At 38.3% G+C, this 23,310-nt stretch overlaps 1 protein-coding gene across 3 annotated transcripts; it reads right to left on the reverse strand.

Moving 5' to 3' along the window:
- Window positions 1–38: 38 nt before the first annotated feature.
- LOC149018903 (U11/U12 small nuclear ribonucleoprotein) lies at window positions 39–20,754 on the reverse strand. 3 transcript variants are annotated; one of them, XM_089153019.1, is made up of 6 exons: window positions 20,664–20,754; window positions 18,779–20,563; window positions 17,989–18,103; window positions 3,070–3,177; window positions 2,054–2,926; window positions 40–1,954 (listed from the first exon to the last, which is right to left on the reverse strand). In XM_089153019.1, the coding sequence occupies exons 2-5, from the start codon at window positions 20,200–20,202 to the stop codon at window positions 2,252–2,254; spliced, it is 2,322 nt and encodes a 773-aa protein (XP_089009145.1). In that variant the 5' UTR covers window positions 20,203–20,563; window positions 20,664–20,754; the 3' UTR covers window positions 40–1,954; window positions 2,054–2,251. The 3 variants fall into 3 exon arrangements, with proteins under 3 accessions (XP_089009147.1, XP_089009145.1, XP_089009146.1); XM_089153021.1 differs by lacking the exon at window positions 20,664–20,754 and having other exon boundaries at window positions 39–1,954; window positions 18,779–20,258; XM_089153020.1 differs by lacking the exon at window positions 20,664–20,754 and having other exon boundaries at window positions 48–1,191; window positions 18,779–20,650.
- Window positions 20,755–23,310: the final 2,556 nt, after the last annotated feature.

Genomic DNA, 23,310 nt, shown 5'->3' on the forward strand with positions numbered 1-23,310 from the left:
AGTTCTGTGGTTCGGACTTTCAAGTTCGAGCTATGCAAGCATTAACCTTGTAAACTACCAATGCAAGCACTAGCACCAAAGATCTAATATATATAGTCCACAAAAACTGATAGTGATCCCATGCCGAAGCAAAAAAGCACACAATTATCCAATGCAAAAAATAGAGGAGATTCAAACCTAAAACATGAGGGCTACCAAACCGCTTGAGAGCAAGCATGAGCTTAGTATCATCATGAAGATGAGTTCCAAACCATATGTAAGTCAAAACAGGTTAAAAAGAGACAAAAACAACAAAGCAACGGGTAAGAACTCAATAGAGATATAGGCGGACCTCGCACACTATGGGTGTTGCCCTTTAGGCAGAGAGGGACCCATCATTTAAAGAGGGGACGACCCTCCAAGGCACTATAACCTTGTGAGGCCAAGAAAACATGGAAGAATCCTCAATTGAAAAATCCGGGCACTACTTACTCATCCTACTATGATTTGCTAATCTATTTGACACACACACACACAAATCAATAATGCTTAAATGCATAAATTGTTTTAGTAGTGTAAATCAAATCAAATTAAAGATGGAAATAACAAATCCCCCTGATCACCTTCAATCAGATTACAAGCTCTTGAGACTTTCCTCATTTAATGTGATGCAAGGCCACTACAAAACCACGGCAAGAAAAGAATTTTTTCCCCCCTTTTTGGAGTTGAGATATGCAGTCTAATTCTCAGGAGATTTTATATACGAATTTATGAATATAAAAGATACGCCTGACCCAAGGAGATTCTAGGGAAAACAAGTTGGATATAAACAAGAGAAAAGCAACACATCTGAGATTCTGGACTCAGATTTTTAGATTAAAACCTGGTCACTGGTGGATCTTGCTTATGTAATCCTCTACTTTAAACCTTGTATGCTCCCCAGCCGACTAGTCTATTAGACATCTGACTACCAATCGAATAACAAAAGTTCCGATAAAATTTTTCAATAACAATAACATTATAAAAAAAAAAAATCTGATTCTTCATCTAAGAACAAGAATTTCTACACACTACAATGCCAAAATAAAAAAATCTGAACAGAAAGCTCAATTCATGGGGAATCTGCATCACCACCACCACCACCAATAGAACATTTCCATCAATGCACTCCATTCCAAGTTCTACCACCAACATACTTTGTTTAACCCTGCACTGGAGATGAACACAATTATGATAATTCTGTCGTTACATAGTTATCGACCATAGTTATGAGCCTTTCTCAACCAGCAGCCACCTCATTTTGGCCTCAAAACCTTTTTTTAACATAGACAATTTGGTTTGGACATCTTGAACAATAAAACATAACAAGAAAGGAGACAAGGACTACATAACAAGAATGGAGACAAGGACTAAAACATAACAAGTAACCCAATGAGCAGTTAGCATTAGTTAATATCATGGTTATTTAGTTCAAATAGCACGATTATTTAGTTATTTTCCATATTGAAGATAGAAGTGGTAATGTAGAAAGAGCATGTTGGGTTAGGGGCAGTGAAGGTCCGGTTGACCGCATAAGGCAACAACTGAGCACCCAGCATGATCCACAGAACCTCATAAGAAGTTGGAGAATTACAACTACATAACCAGGGAAGAGTAGAAGGTTCAACTTGGGAAGGGTAAGGCTTCAAGTAACCAGTGTAACTGGACTAGGTTGTGCACCAAGAGAAAGGGCTAACCACTCAAGCTGCACCACAAACTGTTCATAATTGGATTGAAAGTGCCAATGACAATGTAATGGTGGTGGTCAATTAAGGTATGCAAATCATCCAAGGAATTACCCCTGAATTTTAACATATTTCAGACAAAAGTAATTAAACTGTTTAGTAACACATTAACCAAAACAGAAAATTTGAGGATACAAGGGAGGATACAGAAAAAGAGGCAGATAAATTCCTGAAGCCTGAATGACTTGTTGCTGCGAAGTTACGACAGTGGAGCAAGTCAAAAAACATAATAACATAAATATAAAACTTATCCTTCCAAGATAAATGAGAAATGGGATAACTTTACTCACCACATTAACAGGGCAGCAGACTAACACTTTGCATGATGAAATTGCAGACACTCCATAAAGAGAAGTGAATTTTCTGCAGTTGGCTTATGCAAAACTTGACATGTTTTGACTGTCATAACAACCTGGGCTTTCAAACTTACTACCAAAAGCCCAGAATCATGGTAGGCAACCTTGTATCTGTCGCATGATCCAAGGGGTTCACATAGGATCATACCTATCATATAATTCAGAAGGGTTGTATCTGTCCTCAAATGTATCTTGTGTCATGGAATCTGACAAATTGCTTCTGTGTCTCCTTTCCTTGCTTCTGTCTTTAGTATCTGATAACCTTCTGTGCTTCCTATCATTTGCATCACTTAGAGATTTTGACTCAGAAGACATAGGCGTATTGTCATACTGCCTGGACCTATGGGAAGAAGAATGACTACTTCCATCATATTTAGACCTACCCATGTTCTCATCATCATGTTCCCGTTGATGCCTATAGCGCTCATGTGGTCGGCGCTCATGAGATCGGCCATGACTTCTGTAACTTTCTGGACTTCCAAAACTATACTCTCTATCATGTCGAGTGTCCCTAGATTCCCTATGGATAGATCTTTTCCGATCCTCTGGAGTTTCGTGGTGCTCAAGAGACTCACTTCTCTGACGCTGGGAACTCTTCAAACCATTGTTCAAGCTTAACTGATCATTTGGACGAACAGTTATACCAAATGCACCTTTTTTTGGCTCATTGACATCTTTAGCCATGTCACAAGCAGAAAATGAACCAGAATGCGACATCCCAACATCTGAAGGTGCTTTCAAAGAGCATCCAATCCCTCCAGCCTGCTTGATTGCTTCCATTTGCTCCTCGATTATGTCATGCATCACCTTGAACAACAGAATAATAAACTAGCAGTTCAGTTCCTATGGAAAGTTGGCTACTTGGAACAGAACCCCTTAAACCACAGGATCTGAATTGCATGTAAGATTAGAATCCTTTATAAACAAATGCCACCAAATTTTTATCCTACCTGTGTTGTTGATCGCTTCACCTTCTTGCCACGATATGATGCTCTTCGACGTTTGTAGTCTCTCTCCTCAGCCAAGAGCTCTTCTACAGTCTTAACCTTTCCTGAATCCTAAAAAGTTCATTAAAGAATTCATAAGATAAAGCTTTAAATCCATAGGGTAAATATGAAAGGCTGTTGAATATAACATATAAATGGACCAACATATTTGCTGTTTCCAATGAATACACAAATAACATAAACATAACAACAAACTTAATTAATCAACCAAACGTATGAACCACCAGACCCACAAAACATGATAACATCTAATGCCCCATTTTGTTCAATAATCATGACCCACATTATACCACAGTATTCTTTTCCAGGCTGTTGACCTGATAAGCCCAAATTGTGAATAGCATGAGTGTAGGGCAGGAGGAGGAGAGAATAATATCCAAAAGAAAATGGAAAACAAGGGGGGGGGGGGGAAGAGAACTTGCACACAGTTCTCAAAACAAGCTGAATTCATTTCAAATCTATATCCAACAACAGGAATTACATCCTATATATAAGGAGAAATTAAAAATTGTTGAAGTATATACACTTGGGCTATTTACTGTTCACGACACTATTCACGTAAACAGTAAAAAAATTGTTTTTACTGTTCACGGTACTGTTCACGTGTACAGTAAAATCTGTGTTACTGTTCATGTGAACAGTATATGCTAGTGATGCTACTCTACTTTCTATTTCTAATGTTGGAGTCTTGCTACATAAGTTTTGGGAGTTTTTAGAAAGCATAGTTTCTATTTTGGTAGTAGTTTCTATTTTCAGAATTTTCAATTTTAGGAGCTAGGAAGTTACTAAAGTTGTAATTTTTTGTTTCCTTTTTCTAGAGGACAATTACTTGTCTCTCAAGTTGTATTAGATTCATTAGAAGCTATAAATAAAAGGGCTCTGTGATTCTAGACTCTTAAGCAAGAATCACAAGCCTCTTCTACTAGTTCTTCATCTCTCTTCTCTTCTTCTTCTTCTTCTCTTTTTTCTTTGTTCAAGTTCAGCTGCTGTTTTGATTATTTAATGCTTGTTTTCTAACATGGCATCAGAGCAAGTTTAATCAACTTAGGGACCGTTTTCTCTCTCTTGGCTGCCCAGTTTTTTTTTCTTCTTTTTTTCCTTTTTCTTATCTAGGGCAGCCCCAACCTTCGCTGCAGTAATTGTGCATGGCTGTCCTTCTTCTTTAACTTTTGAAGCACCAAGTATCTTTGTATTAATACTACAAAAAGGCCCTAAGCTTTCTGGGGATATGTCTACCTATTTGATTCAACTAAGGCTGCTACTACCCTTTTTTTGTGTGCAAATCTGAAGTTCAATCTGCACTATACTGATGTCTTGGGATTCCTCTTGATTCTTGCAAAGATATGCCCATAATTCGGATTGCAAGACCTAAGTATTGTCTTCCATTGTTTGTGCTATAAGTTTAGTTGCAAGTCGTATACTAGTACCCCTGTTTCATTGAATTTCTCTCTTCTGAAAAATTCTACTGCTACCTTCTTGCTTTACTACTTCTTCCGTTGTTTATTTCAGAATCAAGTTTAGCCTTCTTTTTATCTAATACTTCTATAAAGACCTAGAGGACTATTTTTCATTCATATCGAGATCTGTTAGAGTTTCAAATCTAGCAGAAGTTTGCTGCTATGGTCCGAGATCTGATATTATTTGCTACTGCAGCAACTATTATTGCATTTCTTCCGAGTGGATTGTTGCAACGACTACTGCAATTTTGAGATTCCAAGCTGGTTCAATATATTTTTTTTCCTAATCTAATTTGCTCCTGCCTAAGGGTTAGCGGTGGTCCAGAATTTTTTTTCCCCCCTTGGTGCACAAGACTTTGTCCTGTGAGACGATTTTCTGCTGCTTGATCAACTTTATTGGTGAATAATTCACTGCTATGTGGCTGTTACTTTTCCTTCTTGGGTTTCTTTTGTGTTCATACTTTAAGATGCTTGTCACTGGTCATCATTAATTGTCCACGTGTAATGCTACACGTGAGGGGGAGAATGGTACTTTATTCTATATCTACTCAAGATGTGCTGATGGATATTATTTGTGAAGATCTTTGTCCTCAACTTATGGCATTCTACAATAATAGCATTACATGTCTTTACCTATATTGCCCTTTACCTAACTACTTGGTCCATAGTAACCCATACTACCTTACCTACTTGGTCCGCAGTAACCCATACTGTCTTTTACCTTACCTACTTGGTCCGTAGTAACCCATACTGTCTTTTACCTTATCTATTTGGTCCACAGTAACTCATACTATCTTTTACCTTACCTACTTGGTCCGCAGTAACCCATACTCTCTTTTACCTTACCTACTTGGTCCGCAGTAACCCATACTATCTTTTACCTTATCTATTTGGTCCATAGTAACTCATACTACCTTACCTACTTGGTCCACATTAACCTATACTGTCTTTTACCTACCTACTTGGTCCACAGAAATCAATATTGCCTTTTACCTACCTATACTTTGCCTATTACTTGCCTTATTGTGAAGCATTTATATGGACATTGGAGTTGCAATTTTGAAGATTTAGCGTGATATTTCTCCCTACTACCGGCATTACGTGGATAATGCTTTTTGCCTACCTACTACTTGCGTTCTTGTGAAGCATTTATATGGACTTTGGAGTTACAATTTTGAAGATCTAGTGTGGATATTTCTCCCTACTACCGGCATTATATGGATAGTGTCTTTGATCCTGCTATACTTATGGACTTTGTTCGTCTTCAACATCGTCGATTGTTCTCAATATTGGATGGTTCTATTAACACGAAGAATTAAAGTTTTTTTCAAGTTTGTGTTGATTATCTCTTGGGTGAAGTTTTCTCAGTGTTTATCGACATCTGCCATTGCTACACGATTCAAGATTGTTACTACTTTTCAAGTTTATTCCTATTGTGCAAGCTGAAGTTTTCTTTGTGTACACTCCAGCTTGAGGGGGAGTGTTGAAGTATATACACTTGGGCTATTTGCTGTTCACGACACTATTCACGTGAACAGTAAAAAATCTGTTTTTATTGTTCACGATACTGTTCACGTGTACAGTAAAATCTGTGTTACTGTTCACGTGAACAGTATATGCTAGTGATGCTACTCTACTTTCTATTTCTAATGTTGGAGTCTTGCTACATAAGTTTTGGGAGTTTTTAGAAAGCATAGTTTCTATTTTGGTAGTAGTTTCTATTTACATAATTTTCTATTTTAAGAGCTAGGAAGTTACTAAAGTTGTAATTTTTTGTTTCCTTTTTCTAGAGGACAATTACTTGTCTCTCAAGTTGTATTAGATTCATTAGAAGCTATAAATAAAAGGGCTCTGTGATTCTAGACTCTTAAGCAAGAATCACAAGCCTCTTCTACTAGTTCTTCATCTCTCTTCTCTTCTTCTTCTTCTTCTCTCTTTTCTTTGTTCAAGTTCAGCTGCTGTTTTGATTATTTAATGCTTGTTTTCTAACAAAAAATTAAAAAATTAAAAAATTAAAGAACTACTAAAAATAATACCAACTCTCATATAGCCTATAGGAGGCTATCATGCCAGGACAAATTCTGTTAAAGAATATTTTTAAGATCTACAATAAAATGCATGTTACACTGATTAACTATAGTTTGAAAGGTGCAGCCAACAGAGCCTGATGTAGGTCTGGTACTGAATTGGCCTATTTTCCTTTAAAATCAACCTAGTGTAGATAGATATGAGGGCTGAGCCTATGTTTAATATTTTTATGTGGTCATGGACCTATTCTATGGCCCATATGTAGTGTTTAGGCCTAGTACGAAAATATGTTTTTATTTTAGTTTAATTTTTTCTAGTTATGTAAATTCTGCCCAACTCAAGTTATAAGGGCAAAACAGTCTTTTAAATGTTTTATTGTAGTTTAAGAGTCTAAGTCAGTCTAGGATATGATAAGGACTCCTTTTGAGTTTAGTTATAGGAGTCCTAATTTCACTAGGAATTCTTATGTAATGCTATAAATAAAGCCCAGGGCATGTAACAGAAGACAGAATTAAGAATACAATTAAACATAGTGTTGCTGCCTACGAGCAAGGCTTTAGTAGGGCTTCTCATCAGTGGTAAGGGATCTCCATACGATCAAGTAAGCAACCTAGGTTTTCTATTTGAAGGATTCTCCTTCGGCAGTGCCTGCAGCCTGCCTCCACTTCTTTCCATCTCCATCACACCCCATTATAAGGCTTGTGTCATAGGTAAGTAACAAGTCAACACTTAATTCTATTCCCCTACTCATATCATCCTTCTTCTTTATATGTTTTGAATAATTCTTGAATTTAGGGACTTTTCTATTGACACATAATTCAAGGTCATATCCTCACCAATCTAACTGTTAGATTTGTCCAAAATTTTAGGGACCTCATCACCCCAACCCTGGTGACCTTCCATCCCAATTTCAGCCCTATCGGACCAACCAAACCCTAAGACTAAGTCCCAATTCCTTTACTGCAAAAATTCCCAAACCCTAACCCTAAAACTGTGAAACCTTAATTTGAATCTCAGTCTAAGGTTGGTTTTAATAAGATCCTGGAAGAACTGGCCCTCATTCACTTGAGGCTACATCAGAACCTTGGTTGTCAACTATTGGAGTCCCACTGAGGTCATGATTGAAGGAGTCACACCTTGACCCTGTTTGAGTCACAAGCCTTCTTGCGTCTCACAAGGAGAACCTCACACAAAAGTAATTATATTTTTCTTGAATAAAGGCTCCCATAGTTCTCTAATATAGACCAAGGTACGGAGGCTAAATGGTTACTTGATGAAGCTATAAATTAAAGGGGCTTTGGGATTCCAAGACAAGTAATTTTCAAGGAGTTAATTGGTCAAAATGAAAAGACTTGAGCAGAAAGTTAATACTTAGCACTAGACTTAAACTAGCAATTAAGTCTAAAAATGTGTTCAGCAAGGCCCATGGGAGCCTTTATTCTGTTCAGCTCCACATCACAGCGGCTGAAAAAGTTTTTGTAGCCATGTTGGTGGAAGGTGATGAAACCCAATTTTAGGGTTATGTTCTCTTAAATTGATTTCCTAAAATTAAGGGTTGCCCAGAATCTTCTAGCAATTAAGTCTAAAAATATGAAGGGATGTTTGTGGTCCTCTAAGAAATTATAGGAAAGCCCTAGGGACAAGTGGATATATCCAGCCCCCAGGCAGCCCCAAAAGATCTCAGAAGAGGCCCAAGCCCATTTGGCAAGAGGCCCAAACCAGAGGGGACCTGAATCTGATCAAGGGGCAAATTTGTCATTTTTCACCCGTTGGTTTGATTCCCAATCAAGCAGAATCGAGTCCAGCATTAGTTGAAGTTGAATCTGTTTTAATTTCCTGTTTTAGAGTCTTAAATTAGGTAGCTTGCTTCTTTCCTTTTTGGGTTGAAATTCTAGATTGGAAAGAGTCTTGTTGGTTTGTTTAAATTAAGACAGTTATTTCCTTTTAAGGAGTTCAATTTTGAGTTGTTAGGAAAGAGTTATTTCCTTTTAAGAGTCTTATTTGAGTTTGTTTCAAATTAGGAAAGAGTATTTGAGTCTACTTAAGAGTTGGGTGGCTACAAATAGCCTAAGTCTTTCATGTAATTGGCAGTCTTGATTATGGAATAAACCAAAGTCTTGAGAATTGACTTGAAAGTCGCGGGATCCTGAGGGGCACCCTGCGGCTGGGTATTGTGCATTGTTTCTTCAACTTCAAGGCTTCCTTCACTGCCTCAAGCATTCAACCACAAAGTTTTCTGCAGTTCTTCAATTTCAAGTAAGTGGAATACCCCCACCCAAACCCTAACCCTCCCCATCTCTGTCAGCAGCCTTCACGGCCCCCTCCCCTCACTTTCAGACCTTAGGAACAGACCTAACCCCATTGCAAATCCTTTCCTGGCCTTCCCCTTTAGTTACAGCCCCAACCTAGCCCACCCTAAGCTGCCATGGCCCTTCTCCTTCATCCCCTGCCTCCCTGCAATACAGCATGGTTCCCCACCCTGCAGAACTCAAACTCCAGCCCCTTTCCTGCCCCTTTTCACTCCTTTTGAGTTGCCCTTAACCCTAGACTGAAGCCCTAATCCCAAAGCTGCCCTATTTTTGGAATTGAAAATTTTCTACACTTCATCTTCTTCATTGAAAAGTTGCAGAATTTGTAATTTTCCAGAAATTTCAAAAACATCCCAAACCCCACCTCTACCTTTCTAAATCTATTCTAGGCTACAGAATACCAACAACAGCACCTCTAATCTACAGACCCAGCAACCCTAGACCCATCCTAAACTCCAGCCGAAACCCTTGTTTACCCCTAAAACCCTAATTGAGTGTTGGACCCATTTCAGAAGATCCTGGATATCTAACCCTAAAATCCAGGGTTACATCACAAGTTAGGATTGTTGACAAGTCACCCTAAGCTTGAGATACCCAAAATAATTATGGGGTGAAACTAACTATGGGATGGATAATATTCTTGAAAAAGGATGGATACCAAATGTGGAGGTTATGGGTAAGGTATGGGCTTAACAAAATTATATGGGATGGAAGGGAATTAGGTTAGAGGTTAACAAAAGGAATACAGGTTGAATCTGAAAAGTAAACAAGAACTTTTCTCTCTTTCTTGATCTTCCTCTTCTTTTCTTTTCTTTCTTTCTCTTTCTTTAATTGTCTTTTCTGTTTTTCTATTGCTGCAAGGAAGAGGAGACAAGAGAGGGGCTGAGAGAGTTAGGAGGGAAGGGAGGGCATCGTAGGGGAGGGGAGGGGTTATAGGGGGTAGGATGTAGGGTTGGGGTGTTGTCAAGGATCAAGATCTCGCCTTTTTGAGGTCTCGAGATGAGATCTCAATCGAGCCTCACGAAATACACCAACTCGACTGAGATTTTGGTTTGAGATCTCGGTCCATACCACCTGAGATCTCAATCCAACCACCCTTTTAGATCCCACAACTCAGCGACACAGGTTGAGACCTCGACCAGTCTCACCTCCCATCCCACCAACAACTTCCCAAGTTCATTTTTTGCCGAATTCTCGCTGCCGACAACTTCCCTAAGCCACAACAACTAGTCATGGGCCCAAGCCCAAAATACAAAGGAAATCTCACGGTTCAAAGTTATATAAAGTCGGGGATAAGGTCGTCGGCAACAAAATGTGAAGTATGAGCCATACCCAACATATCTGTTACAAACTTATGATCCATATTTGAACTTATGATGGTTGCATTTAAGGAACAAATTTCGATCGATATGGGAATTTCGACCTTGCAAAAGGCCGAAATTCCTATGTTTCAGTCGAAATTTCGACCGAAACTGAATACTTTTTCCTGACAATTGTAACTTCAATTTTGGGCCTCATATGGACTCCAAATGATTTGGATGTTTACATACTAATTATTTCAAGCATAGTAAACATTATAGACCCACTAGTTTACCAAAAATACCATTGAAAATGTAACATCCAACTTTCCAAGTATATACTACATATGAGAAGAAGCGAGAATGTTACTAATTACAAGTCTACTCTATTCAATGTCTCCCTTTTCCGTCTGCACCCCATACAAATGACAATACAAGTCCCATGATGTTTGCCCCCTATAGTTGTCGACGCAGACAGCAACTGCAACTCTGTACGTGGCCTCATCCACATGCCTAAGATTTCCTGACGGTGGGAAGTTACATACATGCTTCTAATAATAACCTCATATTTTTAAATATAAAAGAATATATATGAGTATTTTCTAATATATAAATAATTTAAAAATATACAAAATACACACTATCTTAAAAAGCTCCACAACATGCTCCAAAAATTGCATACATGCTTCCACTAATAGTCTCCTATTTTTAAATTTAAAACAGAAATTAATTAGTTTTTTTAATTATTTAAATATATATAAAAAATACAGTAAAATTACATAATTAACAGAAAAAAATTTGATTCAACACCATCACAGCAATATGGTCTCAACTCTCACATACATTAATTTGAAGCTCATACATCTACTATACATATACATTTTTAGCAATATACATAATTTACTAAATAATTTTTAATAACAGAAAAATAAAATAAAAAGTAGGAAGAATAAAAATTTAATTTTGAGACTACAAATTCATACATCAACACTCTAAAGTAAACATACTTAAATTTGGAAGCAATCCAAGAAGATTTAAGGCACAAACAAAACAAAAATAAAAAATTAGGAAGTTGGTTACTCACCTTACAAGATTTGAGAAAATGCACAAATGGAGGAACAAATCTAGTATTTGAATGAAATAGAGTTGTAGAAATTAGGTGAAAAGAGGGATGAAATCAAGAGAAATAAAAAAAAAAAAAAGTTGAAAAGAGGGTTGAAATGTTTGAGGCGATATGACTCGAAATCAGTCCGAAACAGCGATAGGTCGATAAATGGACACTTTATAGCATACCAATGTATCGTTTCGGCGCAATACAATATCGTGTCTATATTTCGTAGAGTATCGACCGAAATTTCGGTCAATAGGATACGATACAAGACACTTTTCATGCCTGTCCTTGTATTTCGTTTCAATTTGAAAATATGCAAGCATATCGACCGGAATTTCTTTAATTTCGGTTGAATTTTGTTCCATGGTTGTATTATTGTATTCTCAACCGTCAAGAATGTGATGCTCTATTGTACTCATATGGAGGGAATTTTGTTGGTATTTAAGTTATTTGGTATAACTTATCACTTGCTTTTCATTTATATGTCTTAATGGTTCTATATTTCATGTTTTATAACCTTGCATTTTTATTCCTATAGCATTTCAGTTTCAAACTTAGGGTTGAATTAGAACTCATACTTAGGGTTGTGGCCAACAGTGTGTTTAAAAGGCCTAAAATAAACTAAATACCAACTTCAAGCCAACCTAACCCTTAAAAACCACCGAGATGGGCACTCATGAATTGGCCCAAGAAAAATACTATATCTTGAGCGAGATCTTGCTTTTTCTCAAGGGCGAGATTGCCCTCAAGCGCGAGATCTTGAAAGTTTGGTGTCGAGGGGTCCTAGGGAGGCTGCTGCCTAGGTGCGAGGCTATTAGGGTTGCATAGGACAAGGGAAGGGCATGAGAGATCTTGCTAGGGTAGCAGAAGGTGAGGGAGGGGTCGGGGGTTGCTGAAATTGAAGCGAAGGGGTGGGGATGGCCTACAATGGAGAGGGGAAGAGGGAAAATGGGTTAGGGCTCGCTATACTCGGAGACTGTTGTATGCTCTTGAAGAAGATGATGGAGACTGGAAGAAGAGTGCTAGACAAGAGATAGCTGCTGATCTTAAATAGAAGTCTCACTTATTCAACCATGGCCTCCTCAACAAGGCCACGATCCTTAAACTCAATTTTATTCAATAATCAGACTTAAGAAACTTATAAAGAAAGAATAGGCTATTTATAGCAAACAAAAAGACTTCCAACGTTGACAATGCAGGGTTGCTCGATTGGTAAGACCAACATCTCTTAGTGAAGAGGTTGTGGGTTCGACTCTTGCTGATGGCATATGTGATATCCCCATCCCTATGTATAAAAAGTGCCCTTGTAGCTGATGGCATATGTGATATCCCCATCCCTATGTATAAAAAGTGCCCTTGTACCAAAAAAAAATTAAAAGACTTCAAACTAATTGTCCTTTATAGATTAGGATCCCTTACATGATCACAACCAACTAATGGTCTCTAATAGATACATGCTGAAATAAAATCCTAATTAACTAAATACTCTAATTGCCACATGTTGGAATTAAAAGAACTAAAGACCCATATGCAGAAATTAAAACTTAATTAACTAAAAACACACGCTGAAATTAGTCAAAGGGGGAATTGCCCCCCCCCCCCAATGGTTTGGCCAGCCTAGGGAGGCTTCCCCCTAGGTGTGGGTTTTGGGTTTCGACCAAGGGGAGAATTTTGGTTCACATCAGAAGGTAATGAACTTACAACCATATTACGGATAAATCCTGCTTCACTGTGTATTCCCTGGTACCAGGAGTTATTTCTAGCTAAGTAGCATCTGATTGCCATCAATTCGAAGATTGAGAAAGGAGCTATTCTTTTCTGCAAAACAATCTACTGATCTCAAGCCTCCATGGGGTAGCTCAATTTTTTTTACTTTTGTGGGAGTGTATGGTGCAAATGTTCCTACTGAATTAGTAAAAGGCTAGATATGGAGGGCAATTAAGAAAGGAGGAACAGAAGAATGCATAAGAGATGGGGGCGAAAAAGAGTACATGCACCCACACAGCCATCTCTATTCATATATAAAGAAATCTAAAAAGACTCACAAAATAAGAGTAACTGGGTAATCTCTACTAGGACAGTAATTCAAAAATGGAAATTAAAAGATATTAGGAACCCAATAGCCAATATCCTACACAACCATCTTCTAAAATAGAGAGTAAAATAAACCCAAAAAAAATTATTTCCCCAAACATCAGAATTTCTAAATTCTACTATAACCAAGTATCGGAATCTTGGTTTCAAAGCCGGTTTTGACCAGTCCAGAAACTGAGATATGCTGGTTTTGACCGAAATTTTGGTTAAAACTTAGAACATTTAGACCCAAGTTTCGACAGACAACAGCAGATTTCAACTCTCACATGATGTGTTTTTCATCTGATTTCTAGTTTCCTACCTATTTAAAGCATAACGAACAAAATGGAACTGGTATTTTGCGAAAAATCCACTGAAAAGTTATTCAATTATACTAACACATGAGAGGTTCTGAGAAATACAAACATTGTAAAATTGAACAAACTGTATTGCATATATGAATTGTTTGATAGAAAATTACATATATATAATAAAATAAACTAAACAAAAAAAAAATCCCACGCTTCACATCCAAGTTGAGTGCCTAGCTGGAAATGGTGGATCCATTCCCTGTCTATAGTAATACTCTGAATAGCGAATAAGCTTCTCATGACATCTTATGCTTAAAGTTGTCCAAGAATTGATTCATTTTTCTTTTTTTGGGTAGAAAGAATCGATTCATTATGTCTCTATAGGTGGGATCATCAACATAATGTATATATCCCATCCTAGGAAATGTGTTGCAAGGGAAAATACTCTGTGCGACACCCGCTCAAGCCATCAACAAAGCAAAAGTAAAAAAATGGGAGGTTTGGACCAAACATTGCAAGAATCTTCTAAAAACCCTAAAGGAGGAGCAAATGGTATGATTGAAGGCAAATGAGTCACTGATTTAGGGTGAAAAAGAGGTTGAATCACAAAAACCAACAAAAAAAATCGTTTGGGGGTCGAAACTCAAAAGGCAAAATCTGGCGGAAGTTGTCGAAACTTGCGAAATCCTACAGGTTTCAAGATTTCAACCCATCTAGGTCTAAATTGTGACTTTTTTTTTGTCAAAACCTGATATTTTTTCAATTCCACCCCTGTTCCATCTCATTTTTTTCAAAAACAAAAATTTCAGTCAAAATTTTGGTGGTTTCGACCAAAATTTATACCATGAATATGCCTATGACTCAAGCTGGAGGTCTAGAAACTTAGGTTTAGGTTGATCCAAGGCAGCATAACGGCATCAACGCCCCTAGTGTTGAGAATAACTTACTCATTGAATTTTGAGAAGATTAGAGTACCAATACTATTACATTGAATCCACAAATAATGACTTAATGAAGTAACCATCTAGCAAATATTTCAGCCAGTTTTGGATTGTGCCTTATCTTCTTTCATCCTTATTCTTCATTTACTTTAAAGTTAGCTGTTAGTCTTCATTTTTACTGCTCTTACATCCTTGTGGAGTTTGCTTTATAATCCTTTCAGATCCCTTTAGTCATAGTTCTGCCCTTCGTAAACTTCTAATAATTTACTGTTTTGGAATCCACCACCTCGCTATTGAGTTTTCTCTTGCTTTCCCTTCATCATGGTAGCCTGTAAGCCTGAACCAGAGACAAATTTTGAAAGTCTCACTACAGCTACCACTTCCTGCAAGACTATGATAGAATCTATGCAAGCTTCAATTGACTGTTCAGAGGCTTTAAATAAAGAAAAGAGTCCCATGCAATCTGAGAGTTCTTCCAACTCCAATCTGCCACCACCACCGCTGCCATAAGGGGCTGGATTTAATGAAGGAATAGACAAAGCAACAAGATTGGAATTCATTAATTTTTATGGGGACTACAACTTGGAGCAAAGTCTTGCCTGGGTTCATAGCCAATAAGTTAGTATTTGTAGAAGTAAAGTTGAAAGGCATAACTTGTGTTTGGTGCATTAATTGCCACTAGTAAACTGCCTAGGAACAAGGAATCCAGGTAACATATCAAGTTGAGGAAAATTAAGGAAAACCCTTATGATCGAAGAAATTTTCTGAACATATACTCCAGAGGTGATAATTTCACCCACATCAATATTTTCACAGCACAAGCCAATTTCGGGCGCAAACCACAGGCTAGTGATTAATCTATGGCATCTTCACGACCTAGCTGCCAAATTCTCCACCTTGGCATGCTTTTAACATATCATTTGCACAGCCTAACCAACCATAATCCCCAGTTCTGACTGGCCTCAATACAATGCCAAAAGTTGCCATTCAGTATTTATAGTGCTTAATATCCCAACAATTTGGTTTAATTTGTTAGCAAAACCGATGTTGTGTTTTTCACCTTGTTTAGATCATGCAAAAAGCAACAAGGATGGAGATTGGCACAGCAGTATTTTCCAAATCTCTGAAGTGCCAATGGCCAATTATATTTTATTGGGATCTACAGCAGTAGTTGACCTCATTGTTTTTGAAGAACCTATTCATAAGTTGGGATTGCAAATAAAACCACATCTACCCCCTACAAAATTGCATGGGTGAACAACAATAAAGTCAAGGTTTTTGACAGATATTACCTTTTCCTATTTTATTAGTGAAAACAAGGATGTACTGCAATTAGAAATCTTCACTTTGAAGGTCTGTCACATTCTTCATAGTCAACAATGGCTATTTGATAAAACTGGTCCAACATTGTGGATATGCAAATACCTACTCTTTCAAGCATACCAGCAACTGTATGAAGTTTCTACCTTCTAAAGACCTCCCCGACATTAAGCTTAAGAGAGTAACAGGACCATTCCTTATGTAGTTAATGTGAGAGTGTATGCCAATATGTTGTTCAAGCTCTAAATACCTTTAGTAGGGAACCCAGATTCCGGTCTAGTAATGTCTAGAAATAGAAGGTAATGGATGTGAAGCAATCTAACCAATGGAATGGGACTGGATTGAGATCGAGTATAGGTGCAAAAGAAATTGAAAACACTCCAAATCTATTAATTATGACCAAGGGTTGTTGAATTATGATCTTCACAAGCTGCAGCAACAAGTCTACATGACAGGAACAGCAACAACATTCAATCAATGGATAACAGCATTAGCAGCCTCTGGAATCAACTGAGAATGGATTCTGATCTTCAACTTGAGACCTTAATGAGTTCTTGCAGTCAGACAAAAACAGTGACAACAACAAGAAAAAGATAAGGCGACGGGGATAGGAAGATAGAAAAGAAAGGGGGTAAGGGGTGGGCTATATCAAGGCCAGGCCTCTCACTCACAACTATCTCAGCTGTTGAACATGGTTCCCTCCATAAGCAATCATAACATGGCCTGCAAATTTGATTTCTCCAAAGTCTGCTTCTTGCAATGAAAGGGCCTATTATAGCTTGGCTAAAGCTTTACAATGAATAGAAACTTAGTAGATTGAAAATAGAAACTAATAACCTGGTAATTAGTGACAACAGAATCTTTTGGAAAATAAAGACTAGTAGGTTTTATATTTGAACCACATGCATAAATAACTAAAATGGATACCACCAAAATAGAAACCAAAATAAGCTTCTAAATCTCCCAAGAATATATTCTTCATGTAATCTGATCCTGGGCCTCACAGATCATCAATGACTATTTCAACTTAAGGCCAAATATGGGGCTGTGACACTATTCACGGGAACAGTAGTGTGAAGAGTGTTTTGGCCTCCTTCTGGTCCTTCTAGAAGGCCAGCTAGGCTGAATGGCTGGCTTGAGCAGGCCTGGTCCATAGCTGCTCCACTTGGTCCTACTTTCATGGTTTTCTTCTATCCAGCCCTTGGTTCTACATCACTAATTGTTTTAGATAGTCTACTTGATCCTTTTCAAACTTGACGGAAATGAGTTCTTTTTAGAAGAGGAGAGCTGATGCAGTAGCCTTAGCTTGGCTGGACTGACATGATCTACTTTGGAGACTCAGAACAAGGGCTGCTCCTAAACCAGTTATCTGGTCTGGCAAGTGGTGCTAGTTAAGTTATCTAGGATGCCACATTTCATTTACTTTACCTTGGGTAGATTACATAGGAGCTTCTAAGGAAGTTTTCTTTCTTTAAATTTGGGTCATTATGGTTAATTTCCTATTTGAAATTGTTTCTATTCTACTTAGGTTTCTATTTCATGCGAGATTCTTTTCTATTTATTCATTGAAGTTGTCATAGATTGGAAGTTAACTGTTTGACAAAATTTTAGTTTTAGCAGCAGTCTTGTTGTGCATTTTCTTTTCCCCCCTTCTTCCTATTCTTCTACCTCTCTCTATGAAGCCCAACATGCAGATCAATCCTAGATCTGCACCACATTACAGTGTGTCTTTCACTTCAACAACCTCAGTCTGTTAAATGTGGCTACACTAGGTTGAGATTATAAGTTGAGATTATAAGTTGAGATTATAAGGAACTTTATTATCATCACCTAAACACTCCTCAACCAAGCAGAGGCTCTACATCAGGAGGTAGCGTCCATATGGGATGAATAACAAGAAATATTTGTTAAATAAAAGCTGGAAAATAACCTTGTACACTTATTCATCACCATTAAACAATTAAGCAAATAAAATCATCTTCACATAATGACAAAGCATGATAACAAGACGAACCTGGTTTCTTGAATGCTGCCAATAGAGCCCATCATGCTCAAGAACAGGATGATAGCTAGGGCGTTTCTGCCTCTCCTCATTAGCTTTTGATGACAAATACGAATGCTCAGCTATCCTGATAAAGCACAAACTAATGTAATGCTAACTGGTATATGGAAGTAATAAATTCTTCAATCTGTACATTAGCTAAGGATCCATATTCAAAGTACAAAGGAGTGAAAAATAATTATATAGAAATACTTGCAAATCAAAACTAGGCGTAAATAGTGAAGTGAAAGATTTAGAAGAAGTTATTTAAAAAAGAAGAGCCTATACAGGATAAACAAGAGCAAAATCTTCGAGAGAAAGTATGCAGCCTTGACAAATATTTTATGAAAATTAGATCTAACTTCAAAACTACAAGACATATCCAACTAATGAAACCAGAATTGGTTCATACTGTGTACAGAAATGAATTTTGTAACTTTGATGCTGTAAAATTTCGACATGTCCCTGAGTGGTTTAAATGTTGGTTTCCCATGATTAAAACAATTAAGTAGTTTCCCGAATGAGTGATGGTCTAAAGGCAGCATATTTGATCAAGAAGCACCTCACACAATATCAAGAAAATGTATAACAAGTTGGGCAACAGCAGACAAGATGCTTTCATCCAAATCAAATTACCATAAAACAAAAAGAGAAAAGGACGAAAAATGGATCCATGGTAATTGTTGTAAGCCTTCAGACATTTTTTCATTTTAGGTGAAAAATGCAACAATATAAATATACTGAGATAGCATAAGGAACATACAGTCGAAATTTAGGAAGTGACACTGCGAACCGTAGTCTCTTGATTTTTCCCTCAAGCAAGGATCTCTCATGCAATGCAGCAATTGCGGCTGCAACCTGTGATGTAAAAATTAGGCCAGTGCTAGCACTGTCATTTCCATGTAACTGTTTGTCTTTAGCATCCACAGTGGCTTCTGGATCAAATGTCTGACCACTCATATCACTCACACTAGCAACAAAATTTGAATTCCCTTCGACTGAGCCAATCAATATGGTTCGTTTTGGGGTCAAAGAAAACAATAATGAACGTGATGCAGCATTCAACAGACAATGCTTTAGCATGTTAACCGAAAATAATCTTCCATTGGTTTCCCCATACAAAATAGAAAGTTGGGATGATAACCACATCATCACTTCAACCAGAACTGGGCACTGGAAAGCCAAAGACTTCGGGTTAAGATTCCCATCCTCTTGATTTGTGTCAGTGCTCGAAAGTAATTCGCTGGAGTGAAGTGCTTCCCGTGAGACAGCTTTCAGACAGAGTTTCAGCAGAAGAAAAATGTGATCTCTCATGGGAACATCAATCACAATCCCGTAAAAAGGAGAGTTTGAAATCACCCATTTCAGTACATCAGCTTCTCTAATCATCTGTAAACGCATAGCCACTCGACAAACAGTGTACGAATACGAAGAAGGGATTTCACTCCATAGGTCTACTTCACTTCTCAAAGCCCATAATTCAGAGGGAAGAATCCCCAAATCTTCCCTACCCAAGTCTTCAATTTTGTCACCACCCTTCCTTATAAAGTTTGCGCATTCAACAGATAAAGCAGAGGGAAGTATAAAAGTCTTCCTTGATGCATCTTGTTCAGAAGAAGAAACAACTCCAGGGCAATCCCTGTAAAAGAAATTCGCTCCAACATCTTCGTAGTCATCAAGAGAAAAGAAGAGATCAGAATCAGAATCCTGCAGAGGCCTTACAACTTGGTTCTCTCTCAACAATTCTTCCTCGGATTTTAGAGAATTGGGGTAACGCAGAGGCTCCAGAAGACCAAGGTCGATCATACCAGGCGAAGAAGGACACTGAAGATAATGACGAAACAGGAACTCCGGAGGCATCCGATGGTGAGAATCAAACGGGCATGTAGAAAAATCACGGTCAATAAAAGTTGGCTGGCCAGAACAAAGAAGATCAGAAACTGATTTGAGTGTGTTCTGGGCATTGTCGATGAAGTTCTTGAGCATTGAAATGGTGGTCTGAAGATCGAGATTTGAAGGAGAGTTGTAGATTGTATCTGAGGTTGAGGTTGAGGTGAGAAGAGGTTGAGGGGGCTGAGGAAGAGCATAGTGGGAATTTGGGTTTGGATTCGAAATAGGGTTAGGGTTGGGATTTTGAGGAAGAAAGGCGAAAGAGTGGGGATTGAAATAAGGGTTTGGATGATTCATGGAGAGCTTCTGACCTCCAACCCTGAAGCGGGAAAGAAGCTGTCTTTTGGCTAAATAGACAAACACTTAGCACGCAAATTTGGTACTGTAGCACTACAGCAAACAGGGAAGAACGTTAGCCAAATAAATGAACGCTAACCTTTAAAATGCACGCTGCGCACCGTGGCGGCATGGCTGGAGAGGTACCGCAAGTGGCTAGCATGAGGATTAAGTGATTCGAGTGGCTGCAGGTACAGAGGGGTCGCCTCACGCTGCTGTTAACTGAAGAAGTAAACACGCACACCGGTCATCGGATTTCCTGTTTCTGATGGCATGGGAGGGAAGAAGAAGGGTAATTTTCAGCACCACCCTTGAGGTCTCCCTGAAGAAGGATAATTTTCAGTTTGAGTTAATGAATACTAATCCATGGGACGAGAAGGATGAATAAACAAGGTGATTTAAAAATTGATGGAAATTACAACCAGACAAGGAAATAGGGATGCCAACTTCAAGAGTTGCTCCGGTCCTTAGTTGGTTCAAGGATGGACTGAGCTGGTCTTAAATCTGGTGGCTGCATAAGGAATAAATTGTGAGAGTGGGCCACCTCTGTGGATTAGAAGCCACCTTAGTGAGGGATTTAGAACTCAAAGAGCATTCAATGCTAAGAGTTATTGTAAAAGAGTAAAATGTTGTTTTCTCATTGTGCAATTGTGCCAGTTCTATCTTTCCTCCGTTACCTTTATACTAAGAATCCATGATGTTCTCTTGGAGAGATTCCCCCGCTCCCTTAGATTAACATATGCTCAATAAAAGGTCTAGATTGAGAGTGATGCTTGGCTTGTTAGAGAAGCCAACGCCTGAATCTTCCTCAAGAAGCTATGAGTGTAACATAGCTGGCTTTAGATATTATCCGAAATATCTGTTCATATTATCCCTTGATTTGACATGCAATTAATGCGGATTGTGTTGGAATATGCTCTTTGAGCATGAGTGCATATGAATGAAAATCTTTCATATGGAGAGTTTGTGGAAATAAATGAATTTGTGGAAATATGTGCATAGAATACCAATGGACTATTTGGTGATTTATTGCACAAGGAGAGGTCATGAATGAAGGGTTATGGGAATACCTATGGACTATTGGGTGTTTCATCTCCCAAGGAGAATTCATGAATGGAGGTTATGAAACATTTTATTTCCTAACAACAAACTTCTCATTTCCCTAAGATAATTATGGAGGGTTTTGGGGACTCTTGATTTCCAAGAAACTTCTCGTTTCTAGCTTGGTTATTAATAAAGCTTTTCATTTCCATAACTTAATTCATTAAGTTTGGAGAATAATGACTATGGCTTTTCATCTTTCAAGCTAGTTAAAGAGACATAGAATTCCTCTATAAATAGGGATCCCTCCTTGGTGAAGATGGTGGTTGTGTTGTGTTTTCTTTTATGATTTAAGGAGAATGCTAATTAGCGTGTTTTAAGGGTTTTCTTAAAAACAATTTATGAGTGTTGTCAATGGTTTGAGTTTGGCTTCGAGTTTGGTTTCGTGTTTGAATCATGTGGTGATAGAAGGAAGGCACTTGTCAAGTTCGTCGTTGCGATATACTTTTTGCTAAGTACATCGTTGTTCGTCGTTGTATCCTGGGAGACAGACGTCCATTGAATCCTCAAGCACATTGTGGAGGGGACGAATCTGTTTTAAAGAAAGCGTCTGACGCGCCTCGACGGTTTTCCTTTACTCTTCTTTTCGGTTCAAGTTCTGTCTTTCCGGACCTTCTCTTAATTCTTTGATTCCCCTTATTATATTATCAATTTTGGCTAACAGATTGATATCTTAGCAACTGATGTTAAGTTCACAAGACCTGAGAACTACGTATTAAATGACGCATTTAATTCTCTGACGCATCTAGTTCTTCTCCGAGAAGTGACATCTCAGTTGTCATCTCGTGTACTTCTATTCTGTGAAGTGGCAATGCCTACGTGGCACTTGAGTAAAGTTGATATCCTCAAAATGTGGCTTTCCGGCATGAACTCAACAATTCATTCTTGTCTTCTTGATTGGATTAGCATAAAAATCAATTGTACTAAATGGTTCACTCCAGTTCCTGGACCCATCCGAATTAGGTGTAACAATCTCTTATTATAGAATCCACTTCAAAGGTTGCACCTGCTTCACTAATTCCACGTGGAGCATTTGCAGGAGATGGTGATGAAAGAAGAAGAGATGGGACTAGTAATGGAACTACAGTGCAACTCATCATCTTAAACCTTAGATCATTATTGCACCTTCGTCCTCAACAACAACAAGATGCCAGATGCCCTAAAATGCACTGCCTGCGATTGCCATCGAAACTTTCATAGGAAAGAAGCGGAAGAAGAGCCCAGAGCAAGCGGAATGGAATTACTGATAAGTGTTAACTGTTTGTTTTGTGTGTTTCAAATTGGGGATTTGAGCGGTGGTGGTTTGGAGTTTGCAGCGTTGGGTGGTTTTCGGCGTTAATTGGTGCCAGTGATAGAGATGGAATGGTGGAAGGGGTTTCCTGGTGAGGGGTTAGTTTGGGGTTTAAATCTTCTGCGGCGACCAAAGTAGCGGCCATCCAACGGCCGCTACCAGGAAGCCGCCACATGTTTCTTAATATATCTCTGCCATTCAATAATTTAAGTACTCAGTCCCTGTTAAACCGGTCTAGTTTAGATGGTCCATCGGATTAAACCTCGATCGACTCACAAATTAACCCTCTTGTCTCCACCCACTCCCCACAACTCCGTCATTATCGATCTTGGTAGGCATCTGGTGGCATTTAGTTGCCGGAATCATCATATTGGAATCGGAGTTGCATGGCTTGCCCTCTCATTTAGTAATTAATATCGCTCTTCCTCAGTTCTCTTCTCTCTCAGTTAGTAAAATTTTCAACTTTCGGTAGAATCTGTGGCTTTGCCAAGGCTCAAAATGTGCTTGAAAAAAATCATAGACATCATGTCCAGTGGAATATCAAGAGGATCATCATCGAATGCGCAATTAGAGGATGGATAAACCTAATGAAACCGCTTAGGTTGAGAAAGATGTGGTTTTTGCTTCGTCGTCAGCAAGGGTTTGATATCGACTTAAACCTCGGATTAGGTTCGAAA

This window comes from Hakea prostrata, chromosome 4, assembly GCF_041222555.1.
Source record: "Hakea prostrata isolate BN-2017 chromosome 4, UWA_Hpros_2, whole genome shotgun sequence".
Classification (NCBI taxonomy): Eukaryota; Viridiplantae; Streptophyta; class Magnoliopsida; order Proteales; family Proteaceae; genus Hakea; species Hakea prostrata.

Coding starts and splice junctions, on each gene's coding strand:
- LOC149018903 (XM_089153021.1), bottom strand. CDS start 20,202: ATGAATCATCCAAACCCTTATTTCAATCCCCACTCTTTCGCCTTTCTT. Junction 3,178..17,988: donor GGCAGCATTCAAGAAACCAG/GTTCGTCTTGTT, acceptor TGAACTTTTTAG/GATTCAGGAAAGGTTAAGAC. Junction 2,927..3,069: donor TGAAGCGATCAACAACACAG/GTAGGATAAAAA, acceptor CTGTTGTTCAAG/GTGATGCATGACATAATCGA.